Source organism: Ostrinia nubilalis, chromosome 8 (assembly GCF_963855985.1).
Source record: "Ostrinia nubilalis chromosome 8, ilOstNubi1.1, whole genome shotgun sequence".
Taxonomy (NCBI): domain Eukaryota; kingdom Metazoa; phylum Arthropoda; class Insecta; order Lepidoptera; family Crambidae; genus Ostrinia; species Ostrinia nubilalis.
Window position 1 is genome coordinate 5,509,157 of NC_087095.1, and position 13,974 is coordinate 5,523,130.

General features: G+C 39.2%; 1 protein-coding gene across 3 annotated transcripts in view; it reads left to right on the forward strand.

The window, feature by feature from the left end:
• The window catches only part of LOC135073809 (V-type proton ATPase 116 kDa subunit a1), a 41,337-nt gene that overhangs the window by 21,350 nt on the left and 6,013 nt on the right, over positions 1-13,974 (forward strand). For 2 of the 3 annotated variants that reach the window (XM_063968006.1, XM_063968007.1), the window contains exons 2-8: positions 452-593; positions 8,912-9,088; positions 9,851-10,011; positions 10,741-10,921; positions 11,372-11,548; positions 12,157-12,369; positions 13,676-13,826. In XM_063968006.1, the coding sequence (XP_063824076.1) occupies positions 477-593; positions 8,912-9,088; positions 9,851-10,011; positions 10,741-10,921; positions 11,372-11,548; positions 12,157-12,369; positions 13,676-13,826 (1,177 nt within the window). In that variant the 5' untranslated portion in view covers positions 452-476. Of the gene's footprint in view, positions 1-451; positions 594-8,911; positions 9,089-9,331; positions 9,433-9,850; positions 10,012-10,740; positions 10,922-11,371; positions 11,549-12,156; positions 12,370-13,675; positions 13,827-13,974 lie in introns of those variants that run through there. The other variant, XM_063968008.1, reaches the window with a different exon arrangement.

Genomic DNA, 13,974 nt, shown 5'->3' on the forward strand with positions numbered 1-13,974 from the left:
TTAGCTCGTCATCAAATTCAAATAAACTTTCAAATTCAAAAGCTCCTCCTATACATCCTAAACTAAAACCCGAGTAAGAAGAATCTACGCCTCGTAAGATTGATTAATGCATAAATAAAAGCTTGTGGCTTCCTATATTTCCAGTGAATTTTGTATTGTCTATTTTCCCTGTATGGGCAATAAACAGTCTTTCTATATTTGATTTCTTACTTGATTAAATGGATTTGGTATTGAATGTTGTAGGTCTTAGGTACCTACCTATTACTCTTATTCGGTTTAGCTCACGCTGAAATTACGGCTCAAATAAACTTTTGAGGCTAAGTAAAAAATCTTCAAACCTTAATAAATGATTACAAGTCAAGTCTGCATTTCTCTTTAGGACCTTTTACTTCATGTTCCATATTTTTGATGTGTCTACCCTTTTATTTATCTATCTATCCATTGTCAACAGAACGGGAGGGCCATAAACCAGCAGAATGGGGGCGATGTTCCGCAGCGAGGAGATGGCTTTGTGCCAGCTCTTCATCCAGCCTGAGGCGGCCTATACCTCCGTCTCGGAGCTCGGCGAAGCCGGCACAGTGCAGTTCAGAGACGTAAGTTAACAGATAATATTTTATGAATGGATCTGAAACGTGGTCGCTTACTATGGGCCTTATAAGAAGGCTCAAGGTCACCCAAAAGGCGATGGAGCGGACTATGCTCAGAGTTTCCCTGCGTGATCGAATCAGAAATAAGAAGATCCGCAGGAGAACCAAAGGGACTGACATAGCCCGGAGAAATTACAAACCTATATGGCAGTGGCAGGGCACATAAGCTCGTAAAACTGATGGCCGTTGGGGCAGAAAAGTTCTCTAGTGGCGACCACGGGCCGGGTAACGTAGTGTAGGCAGGACTCCCACTTCTTCTAAAAGCCTTTAAGTATAGTGCGCGGTAAGCCGTTCATCCTCCTCCTCTTATGTTCTTCTGATTGATTTCGCTGTTTTCGCTGCGGATGTTTAACCTTACCCTGGAAAAAAACTTGACTTCCAAGGGTTGGGATTTTATCGGCGGTCAATGGTATAGGAGTCACAGAGGTGGGAACCGTCCCGTAACGAATAGAATAGATATACGGGACTATTCCCACCTCTCCTTACCACCGCTGCAATCGTCGTGCGTCTTGTGTAGCCAGGATCTAGATCTAGAATAGATATAATATAACATGAAAGGTAATATTCTTACGTCTTCTATCCCAGTATGCTAACAAATAAAGGTAAGTTCAGTAATTAAGCTAATAATCCACCAGTCATAGTGTTTGAAAGTTCAATGGAAACTTTTAGCTTTTTGTCTGAGTCGAGTCCGAACTATTAATTTATATTAGCTACTGCACCTACACCAATAAAACTTATCGCGATCTACTGGCAAAGGAGCCGCTTGATCAACGAGCAGTAGCATTGTCATTTATCTGCGAGCCGATCTGCCGATATGGCCGGTTAGTGTTGATTGTAATCGATCATAGTATTGTGACACGGACTTTATATCGCCTATTGTTGATTACCTCACTATGTTGATTGAATAGGTCTGTAGATGACAAATTGTGTTTGTGTTGCGTGGAAAGAAAAGGGTCTGGAAAATTAAATGAAAAGAAAATCAGACGATATTTACAGATAAATGAAAATAAAATAAATGGTCCAGGATATTTAAACGTGGAAGTTTGTATGTTGAGTTGTAGATGTTTCACGCAAAAACTACTACAATAATTTTGATAAAATTGATACAATGATAGCTTCCAGTCATTTAGCTTATGTTATTCACATAACATAGCGAATAAAGCTAATTAAAGAAAGAAAGAAAGAAATATTTATTACGATGAACATCACTTAGAGAACAAAGAAAGTATATGGAAAAAAGACAGAAATAGCACATAAATATTACAAGGAAATAAAAAGTGAACTGAGCTGTACCACCCTGTTACAACAGCGATGCCCATCGTAATGGGACTCCACTCAGCATATGCCGTGGCCCACAGTGGGGAAGGCCACGACGCTGGTTTTCAGTGTGCCCCATAATGTACCTACATCAGAATAGCACACAGGCTGGTTTCATCAAGTAAGGTTCTGGAACGAACCTAACCGCGTTCCAGAATGTCTTCAGGAATTCATTCATTCATTCAAGAATTTAGCAGACATAAGGCTGCTTTTAGTCAATCTACGTCTACACTGTCGGAGAAGTCGCGGACATGGGCAAAATCTATTCTTACATGTATGTAATTAATACATCTTGTGAATCGAAGTTACCTATATGCTTCGACTAGCGTATTAGCGTCGGTCGTTAAACGCGTTAATAGCTTAAAAACTCTTGAACTTTGGCCGTGGGTGTATAAATGCTAGCAGCTGATCGATGTAGCCGGCCAAAGGTTGCCAATTATAATTTTAAAGACTTCGCGAATACTGGATTTAATCGGTGACATCAATGAATTATGCCTGTTATCTTCGCATAATTCGTAAAGTTTTTTGTTTTTCGTATACAAGTAGAATCATCTCTAACGGTAACTGTGAATTCCAGAGTAACTTTGAACTTCTAAATTACTGGCATTAAACAATGATTTTCTTCTAAATTCGCACAGTTTTGTAAGTTTATCTCTCTCTTTTTTATGTATTTATTTAATTAATTAATAACAATCATATCTCTAACATCACCGGTTACCCCAATGCGATAGAGTAGATTAATTAGTACATAAAATTGCGTACGTACGTTAAAATTGCCGCTATCTCTGTAACAAAATATAATAATGTAACCTTGGTGAATTCAGTCAAAAACCAGCTGAATATGTCAACGGTTCTAGCTACTAAATTAAGTGTACGCAACGTTCTGGTAATTGGCGCCTCTTTTAGCATATTGGTTCTTGCGAACAGTGTAGGCTGCCGGCGTATCTTAGTCGATCATATTCTGAATTCACGTTCAAAATTCAACCACAACCCTTTGTTTCACATTTCATAGGCTTGAGTCTATTCTTGATTTTAGATTCATGTTTGAGGGTTATTTAGGGCCTCACCTGTAAGAAATAATTGTCACACACCCAGCGCTACATAAGAGATGGCGGCACAAATGGCGAATTAAGGTGATCGAGTTGAGTTCGGCAGCCAAGGTCGGAAGGCAAGGCCAGGCTCTCCTCGCCCGCGGCACAGATTAAATATATCTACAGACGACAACATGTCAAGCTAAAGTGCGCTCACATTAGGGCGACAGAAGCGCGACAGCAGCGCGGCAGCGGGCGTTTTTTAAATTTGAAGGCAGGCATCAGCAGGCATCTTCTGTCATAATATGGTAGCGCGGCTGTCGCGCGTTTGTCGCGCTGCTAAATCACCTTGATGTGAAAGCGCTCTAAATGTCAATGCGCTCAAATACTGCAGCATCTAATGTACTCATAATAAAGGCTATTTTGCTACAGTTTAATGTGATGTCGACTGTACCATGTACCTGCGGCTCAAATGGCAAGGTCCATTGCAAGTCATGGTTTATAATCGTACTGTGATAATTGGACATTACTAACTACCAAGTCCCCTTAGGCTTTAGGCACAGGACTTAATAGACGACCTTGTAAAGCAATACCTAGACAGATAGGTAGGTACATAGTGCAAAAAAGAGGCTTTAGCCAGACACAAGACTAAGCAACGTAAGTAGGTAACTAATGCGAAAACTAGTGCGAAAAACTCGTGGTGATTCATTGAAGCGTGTAGAGGTTAAAACAACAAAAATATTTATTATGTAACATAAGAGCAGTATAGGTAACACTATTTGCAAGAATTTGTTTGCATTTCCTGTAGGAATTTCTGAATGAGCTAATAATGAATTTCAGTGGGTATTTCTTAGTAATAATAATTTATTGTGAGTATTGTGACATTAAGCGTAGAGTCATATCGCACACTATGTATAATATTTACCTGTTATGAAACATAAGTTAAGCTGAAACCGCAATAAGTTTTGAACTTTATTGCATTTCAGCAGGTAGATATCTGCCACTAATTCATTTGTAATATGACATTCGGTGTATAGTCTTGTCTCATAGGTGTTGTAGACTTCGCGGCGCTTACGGCTGTAAGTGTATCTTAATGACCTCTGCAGGTGCATAGTGCATACTAAACATGGACTCCGAGCATCTAAGTAGTATTTCTTTCCAGTATATTTCTTATTAAACTTGTTCGCGGCTCGAAAGAGAGGCCAACCACTCTGTCAACTTGCAAAATTGCTTTAAATATCTTAATGATAAGTTAAATTAATAAATGCTGCAATAACATACACATGAAATTATCATGTCAGATCTAGAATGCTTTGAATTATAACACTGTGAGCTCAATTAAAAATAATTTGTTCAGTCTGTAGGTAGAGTCGACAGAACATCAGAATACATTCTTGTTCCAAAATCGCTCTTACTGCAAGAAATAAATTGCCACAGATTTTCACTAGACGTGATATCGTCTTCTGTACATTTTGTTTGAGTCCCGATAGCTTTATTTATTCTATTATTGGGAGTATGACTCGGTCCTAACGATTTGTGTTTTTTGGCCGTTAATTCAACTGCTGATATTTATCTTTCTAATGTTGTTTCGGGCTCAATGACATGATGTTATTCACTCTTCCTGTGTGGATTTTAATCTGCTACAGCTTTTTTTCAGCAATCGCTTGTACCTTCAGCCTGATCGATCCATTCCATCAAATGAGATGCAGGCCAAGAGCTTCCTCTTTAGGGATTTAAAAAAATCAAATCTTATTAAAATTAAAGAAGAATAAAGCAACTTGAACGGTTTAATCAGAACCATAAAAAAAAGTCTTTAGTAGTTAATAATATGGAGTTAATTTTTAGTATGGAGTGAGAGGGAAACATCATGAGTGCAGTCGCGAAAACACAAGCCTTTAATTTCCAATTTATTATCATTCCTGCTCTATACATATATTACTCATACAAATGCCCATTGACTGCTATATTATGGCACAACTGAAAGTCAACACCTTTCAAGTTCAACTAGATTGACTCCAAACGTAATTCAATAAGTTTTCAAGGACGCCTCAATGTTAACTCCTAAATGCTCTCATTTCGCGCATTCGGCGTGCGCGAGACGCAATGACATTCTCAAGGCGAGGAGAATGCGCAAGGTCAGTTGCTCCTTGCTATGGCAATTTCCTCCTCATGTCTCTAGCTAGCGTCTTTAGCTAAAATAATAAAATTAAATAACAGCCCGCATTATGCTAATTGCCATTTGAAAAAATGTACTAGATTTTGTTACACATTCAAGCGTTTTGAATTTTAAGTAGGTTGGCATTTTACTAAATAGAAGGAACATTTAATTTACAACTAAATTAGTATTTTGGAGACATTTTCAACTTGTTGAAACCGTAATCTTTTCTGTCATGTTTCTTACTGTTGTGCCTTTCTTCTTGGTTCATGTATATTTACTTACTTGGTTATTATTTAATAGGTTCCACACAACCCACAGGATGGTAAGGTGACCTTTATAAAGATTGCAGGAAACCGCTGGACTTACAAATGAAAATGATTCAGGGAGGCCTATTTTCAGCAGTGGAAATCTTATGGCTGAAATGATGATGATGATGTACCTAATTTAATTACCTTCATTTCTTCGTATTTTAAATAAAATCAAACTAGAATCACAGCTGATTCAATCTATTTTCCTGATCGCAACTGAATGCGTGTCTGCGACCTTCCGATGCACCGTCGAGAATTTTTTGTGCGTCCGGCAGATCCGAGATTCGATGTCGTCAGTCTTTCTCCCGGTCAAAATAGTTTTTTGTCGGAGGCTCGGAGGCACTCGGGCGCGGCGGCCTCGGTCCCGTGATGGACACGCCCCAGGGTCGCCAGGTAGCCGGGGTTTTGCGGACATTTTGGTTTTGATTTTTTGCATTAATGCAAATGTAGAGACATTTTAATGTTATTTGATATGAGTGCTTTCATTGGGACAATGGTGTGTCTCAATTTAAAGTGTGGCAGAAAATCTAGAGCGAAAGCTCATTGGAACGATTGGTGTTAGACACAAGAGCACATCAAGCCAAACGCTGAGTATCGTATGTTGTTGCAATGAGGGCTATCGTTTTAGCGCTCACCAGTTAGCGCCACTGTAGAGTAAGGTCCTGTCACTTGCTAGTAGCGAAGACAGTGGCGCCAACTTGTGAGCGCTAAAGTGGTAGGAGGACTATCGCATTAAAATTTGCACTCATCAAGATGGCGCCACTGTAGAGTAAGGTCCTGTCAATCGCCAGGGGTGCCAACTGTTAAGTATAAAAACGATAGCCCTCATTACAATTTTACAGCATACTGCTGATTGCTAGATTGGCTGATTTGGCTGTCGGCTGTACAAGGACCGACCTTCCGACCCGTGTTTGATTTGAACATTAGAGGAATTAACGTGATTACTCAATGTTTAATTAAGCTCTGAGAATTCTGGTTGCCTCTAACCAGTATTAATTATTCGGAGCTATTGCATGTAAACAAACAACTAAAATTCACACGCGGTGTGCGAATCGTGTATTTAACATCGCATTTTTTTATAAAAGCGCTTTTCCGTCTCTACTGAAGATGTGTCTATCGAATGCTTTAGGAGTCTCCCGTTGACTGGACCCACTTTTAACTTAACCCACGGTCCCGGTCTCGGAAACTAATTTAGGGTAGTGTTTATCCGTGTTTTATTCAATAGTATGGTTCCCCTACTGGTTTCGGACCGGTTCAGCCTCTGTGCTATGTTGATGTATGCGCGTGAGTTTCGCAAGTCTTGCATAACGGCTAGATGGCTTTGAGACAAATAAGTAATGCATGTCACAGCAAATAAATCTAATTGGCATGCCTTTCATAATACCTACTAATGTGATCTTGACAGCAGCAAGTAGATAACAGTCGTCAGTAGGTACGTCTGACTACTTGTTGTTGAAAACTAGCACCTATTGCATCGGACATAAGACAGTTCATACGGTGATAAGCTTGATGTGATGTCGTAAGTACGAGTAGGAAAATTAACTAACGGCAGTAAAAAGGTATAATTTTGCTTGTACTTATTATTGTAGCGTGTCTTCAGAGACAATTTACAGGCATAAAAAAACTACTGAATTATTAGATTTACGGCTTGTTTATCTTCTTTATCGGAAACAGTTTATTGTTTATTAATTAATTAATAAACTAATTTAATTATTTTCTAAGTAAAAAAAAGTAAATTAGATCGTAGGAAATGGAAATCAACGATATGAATATCATTATATTATGATTCGCAACTATACTTTTAGAAAATATGCCTACTGAGTATTTTTGATTATACTTAGCTATTTATGTTAAAACTGGTTTCCAATTATGTACTTAGATTACCGTTGCTTGTAGACGTCACCGTTAAAACATGTTTTGCCTAAAAATAATAGGATTATTTTTAAATATTCTTTCTGCTCAAAATAGGCCTTAATAATATAGGTAATCATCGAGACCGCGTATCGGAAAACGCAGCGTGGGACGTCGACACACAAGGTGGACCGACGACATCATAAAGGTAGCAGGAAAGCGCTGGACGCAGGCCGCTACCAACCGGGTAACATGGAAAGCATTGTGGTGGCCTATGTTCAGCAGTGGACGTCCTATGGCTGAGATGATGATGGTGATGATGATGATCGTATAAATAAGTTGAATGAATTAAATTAAATAAATACTTCTATGACTCTTCAGATAGTCAGCGCTAGACTGACTGTTGGTCCTAGCTAGCTAGACCTTGCTGAAGGTTGATCTAGATCCTATTTAACACCATAGACTAAGTATTACTGGTATTACATCATAGACATTAAAATCGCATACGACATTGAAAAACTAATTTTACCGACAAAATGCGGTAAAATGCCTTTTAGTTAGACGATGAGTCACAACAAGACATTAACTCTAGGATAATAACCGAGATTACTCAGCACGTTTTAATTAAAAATGTTAATGAAGCTGCTTCGTGTCTTGATGATAATTATAACTTGTATAGCCCATGATTTGACGGCTGTAAAATCATTACAAGACAATGCCTAAGTACCTAGAATCTGACTAAACAATGTAATTTAAAACTACACTAATATGTACTAAGGCTGGGTTGCACCATGTAGATACTTTAGCTTTGACAAACGTGAAAAATCTGTCAAAATCCATACATACCGGATATCGTTAAAGTTACGGTCAAAGTTAGGTGGTGCAACTTAGCCTAAGACGATGTCTCTTAGGTATAAAATGCTATCTACTTATCAGAGTATTGCTAATTCAGCTCTTATTTTTTTATCTCTACCTGCCAGTCTCGTCCTTCATTTTCTTTAATTAATTATCTAAATGCATCTCCATAATCGACTTGCTGGTGTAAGGTGCACCTCATTTAACTTGACTTGTTTATTTTAATTAGTAGTTTAAATGCTATAATGGTCAGCTAGATCTTAGTTTTCCACAGATTATTTTTTCTTGCTATGTAAACCTAAGTCTTATGACCGTTTTCACCATCAATCCCTAATTTTTAAGTGACCCGTATGAAAACAAAATTCCTGTTATGTGTTACCATAGGAGTCACTTAAAAAATAGGGATTTATGGTGAAAACGGGCATTATTCAACTGCATACCGTTATCTACTAAAATTAGAGGTAGAATCAGTGACAAGTTTACGATTCTTCTCATCTTTAAAATATCCTGAAAAGTAATAGGTACTTACCTATACTTCCTGAGATAGGCCTGTCTACACTAATAGGTAGGTCTCGCTTCACTCTACAATTTTCTGTCCCTACAGCCGTCAGTTCTACGAGCTGTATTACCGTCTACAGCCACTTAAGTTTAGGGATTCTGTGTGATATAAGTTACTTTGATTCTCCCACAGATCTAAAATGAACCTTAATCATTCAAATACTAATCTCATAATCCCATTTCCAGTTGAACCCAGACGTGAACGCGTTCCAACGCAAGTTCGTCAACGAGGTCCGACGATGCGATGAAATGGAACGCAAACTGCGCTACATAGAAGTGGAGGTCCACAAAGACGGCGTGCACGTGCCCGCGGTCAAGGAGCCGCCTCGCGCGCCCAACCCCAGGGAGATTATCGACCTTGAGGTGAGTGGAATAGAGTATGTTTTTCTTTAACTGCTCGAGTTCTTGTTTTCGTCCCAATTGAAGGAGAAGACGCTAGTTTTTGAGCCTTTTCGACATAGGACAAGGAGAAATGTTATTCGCCTATCCTAGGGAGATCATCGACTTTAAGGTAAATTGGAATGTTTCTTCGACTACCCGAACAAAATGTTAGTCTTTTTCCCCGAATCAAGAAGAGTTGCGTTTCTTCTGACGATGCGACGAAATGAAAAGAAAATACACAAAAGGTCCACAAAGACGGCGTGCACGTGCCCGCGGTCAAGGTGCCGCCTCGCGCGCCCAACCCCAGGGAGATTATCGACCTTGAGGTGAGTGGAATAGAGTATGATTTTCTTTAACTGTCCGAGTTTTTGTGTCCCAATGGAAGGAGAAGTCCGCCGGTTTTTGGATCTTTTCGTCAAAGGGTAAGGAGAAGCAACCCCAGAAAAATATCGACATGGGGGTCAATGGATTTTTTTACTACCTGAATGTGTAAGAGCTCTTGTAGAAGGCAACCGACTTAGTCCTATTTACTCGATTTCATGCACTCGATTACAACAAGGGTAGCATAGTTCTTACCTATACTCACTTCTGCGTTCGATTCGTACGTTTGTCGGCAGTGGGACAAGTGGCTAAAAGAAAGCATTGAAAATTAATTTCGATAACGCTCGGCGAATTCGTCAAAGTCGTGCGCTTACACTTCACATATTTCAAAAAGAAAAAGTTTAACCGTAACACAATTTTCAGGCACATCTAGAGAAAACAGAGAACGAAATCCTCGAGCTGTCACACAACGCGGTGAACTTGAAACAGAACTACTTGGAGCTGACCGAACTCAGACATGTGTTGGAGAAGACCGAAGCCTTCTTCCTCGCGCAGGAAGAAATCGGCATGGACTCTTTGACCAAGTAAGTTTAATAAGACTGCAGTAAAATTATAGTTGATATTATTTTTTATGCATGACAAGGCAGGTATTTGACCTCAATCGTAGCTGGTGTTAGGTGAGACGCCTTGCATAATAATATATCTGCCCTGTAAGTGCCTAATATTCACTCTCGCCTTGAACGGGCCGGAGACTTTACACTAGGGCTAAACTTAGCCTAAAATTTAGAAAAACTATGGAGCCAGCTTCATTCAATTGCAAGTGCATTCCATTAGCACTTACTTAAAAAAAACTAAGGGAAGCATACTTTTTACTATGGACGCTAACAAAAGATATAAACACACCATAACCCAAGTTGAAAACACAATCTCCTCCCTAAACTCCGACCGCATTTTAAAACTACAATCAAAATTCGATTCAATCTTGATTATTGATTATGTCCTGTGATTGTTGTAAATATACAGCGTGTTTTAGATTAGACTTTCGATATTATACCTAAATGTTATTTGTTAAACATCGATAAAAAAATCATAAAAAGGGGGTACTGCTTTAATAAATTAATATTTCATAATTTCTAAGTGATTATTTTATTGACCACAAACAAACAAACAAAGTTTATAATATTAGTGTAGATAATTTCTAAAAATCCCTCCTTTGAATGGGAGCCATTTAGTTAGTATTTAGTTTTTACCCGACTGCGCTAGAAGGTTATTTTTTTATTTAAAATTTTCCTTAACATTTTTGTTGTTCCCAGGTCCCTGATCTCAGACGAGACAGGTCAACAGCAAGCGGCGCGTGGCCGGCTCGGCTTCGTAGCGGGTGTGGTCCAAAGGGAACGCGTGCCCGCTTTCGAGAGGATGTTGTGGCGTATCTCGCGGGGCAATGTGTTCTTGAGACGCGCTGATTTGGACAAACCTTTGGAAGATCCTGCCTCTGTAAGTTCTTGCTTTTTCATGCATTGCTTTGTGTTATCATGGTTAACACCACTACTTAATCTTAAACAATCCATTTATGTATATTTAACGTTTTGTGAGCCTAAACCATAACTTAGAAAGAACACTATTTACTGAGAATTTACGCCAGCTTTGATGAAACAATGTTGGTTCACAGCGTGATACATTTGACTATTTTACCTACCCAATGTCTCCGTATCCCAGTTTTGATCATTGAGAAAACTAGCGAAAGATCATGAGTCAAATTCGCATCAGATAATAAATCAGCTTTTAAAATCCAAATTACAGCTCAAAAATTTAACTGAACCGACAAGTTTCTTCTACACTACGTTACTCCGAAACGCTATGTTAAACCGGCAAGATTTTACTCAGACACTGTCACTGATGTGCATTTTAAATGCAAAAATTCTAATAAATTTCCACATTTTCCAGGGCAACGAGATCTACAAGACAGTATTCGTGGCGTTCTTCCAAGGCGAGCAGCTGAAGTCCCGCATCAAGAAGGTGTGCGCTGGTTTCCACGCGTCGCTGTATCCCTGCCCGCCCTCTAACATCGAGCGACAGGACATGGTCAAGGGCGTCCGCACCAGGCTTGAAGACCTCAACATGGTGAGTTACACATATCTACAATTCCTTCATCCTATAGACCAGGAGTGGCCAACTTGATTAGACATAACATCTACTGTTTACTAACAAAACCCTGGGAGATCTACGACTTGCATATTTCTTGAAATCTTAAATGAAACAGCATAGTTTAGTACACAATCATGTAGTATATTTTGCCTTGCCACGATCAATCGACGCAATTTTTCCGCTTTTTAATACCGATAGAATATGGTCAAAAGCACCAGGCTTGAAGACCTCGACATGGTAAGTGATAAATGCAAGTAAAATCTGCATCATGTGTGGTGCAAATTGCAGGCATAAACGTGGAAAGAATACCTACTCCCACAACTAATTTAGCTGCTCGAGAGGCACTTAAAAGCCCTCCTAGATATCCAATCAATTTACACTATAGGATAGGAGCAGTCACCCATTCTCGTTAAAAGGTGACTATGTCTCTCACTCTGGTATCACGTTATGAGTGAGAGAGGTATTTAGATCCAAAGAGATCACTCATATCCAACAATTCTCGAACCTCACCTGGAAATCCAAGATCCCTCTATTAAGTACGTCATTGTGTACAAAATATAATATTGACCATTTTTTTTGTCCAGGTCCTGAACCAAACCCGCGACCACCGCCAGCGCGTGCTTGTCAGCGTGGCCAAGGAACTGCCGAGCTGGTCCATCATGGTGCGCAAGATGAAGGCCATCTACCACACGCTCAACTTATTCAACATGGACGTCACCAAGAAATGCCTGATCGGAGAATGCTGGGTGCCTACTGCTGACCTGCCTAATGTGCAGAAGGCTTTGGCCGATGGATCGGTAAGACATACAATTTTTTTTAAATCTTAGGAAAATTTCACACAGTGCCAGCTAGCCCCAAAGTAAGCAGCCTATATGCTTGTCTTATGGGTGCTAGCTTAACGGATATACTACTTATATACTTTTGAATACAAACATACACATATTATACACCCAGACCTGTCACAGAAATTAAATCATTTCAATTTCTGCCCGCCCGGGAATCGAACTCGGGACCTCTCGGCATAGTAGTCCGTTCTGAACCACTACACCAAACGACCGACAAATTATTGTGGATATCAATCAACAATCCTTGAATTTTGATCCGGCTCGAAGGACCATGACTCGTATTATGGTATACTGTAATTGGTTCTCGAATGTCATGAAACCTTAATTCCAGGAGGCACATTTTACATTAACTAAAAGATATGCTAGTCGACTAACAGAATTCCACATAAGTAGAGCAAGCAAACGTTACAAGATAAATAGTATTAAAGGCCACTTGAACCGCTACAAAACAATTATCGTCCTTGTCACGGACGCTAAACTGTCTCACACTTAATCCTTTTGTTTTTAATACTCCATTGTTATCAACTAGTTTAACATTTCAAGCCGATGATTTACAATCGCCACTTGCAATGGAGCTTCGTATTTAACAAACAATAGACCCGATTATGCAACTATATCTGAACGTAAAACTATAAAAAAAATCAATATTGCATAAAATATGTGAAGCTACCGAGTGTACTTTAGTATAATTAGCATTTTTCATCTTGTAACTTATCGCTTGGTGAAATCGTGACAGACCATTTAGAGTATATGTACGAGTATCTCGTGATTTTATCTCACCTTGACTGTTTCATCAATATTGTTACGTAGGTATATCCTTGGGACTTTTAATAACGTGACAGATGAAGCACCTTCAAGAAAATGATAATACGTTTAAAATTTCACTTCTACTAAATACGTGTTATTATGACTTACAAACTTCTTGATAATTACTTGCACTGAAGTCATTATTCAATGTGAAGCATTGATCTTGTCTTTTATTGTTAGAATAATAAAATCAAATCTGTCCATCAAACCTGCCCCTTAGACAAAATGCACTTTTTGATCGAATCAAAAATAGGATTTGTCAAAATTCCATACAAAACAAGGCCTTTTGACCACTTTTTGACTGGTTTGCGATTATAATGTGTTTGTCTACTAGACCCACTGTAACCTCTAACGTAACGAGATACAACACTATTTTGAACCGTATTCCACCTGCATTAAGCTCTCAATAATGAAACACCCAACCGACTAAAACCGTATCCAATCTTTTCAGAACGCATGCGGCAGTTCAATTCCTTCGTTCCTGAACTGCATCGAAACCGACGAGGAGCCGCCCACTTTCAACAGGACCAACCGCTTCACTAGAGGATTCCAGAACCTCATCGACTCGTACGGAGTCGCCTCCTACCGCGAATGCAACCCTGGTAAGTTGTAATACTCCTATTACCTACACTATTATCCGACACATTTAAAAATACATATAAGTAATTGATATGTCGTACAAAATGAAATGGAGTTACATTGCTCGCTTAAATAATGGGTTTTGAAGCAGAATGTCCACTTCGTATAATG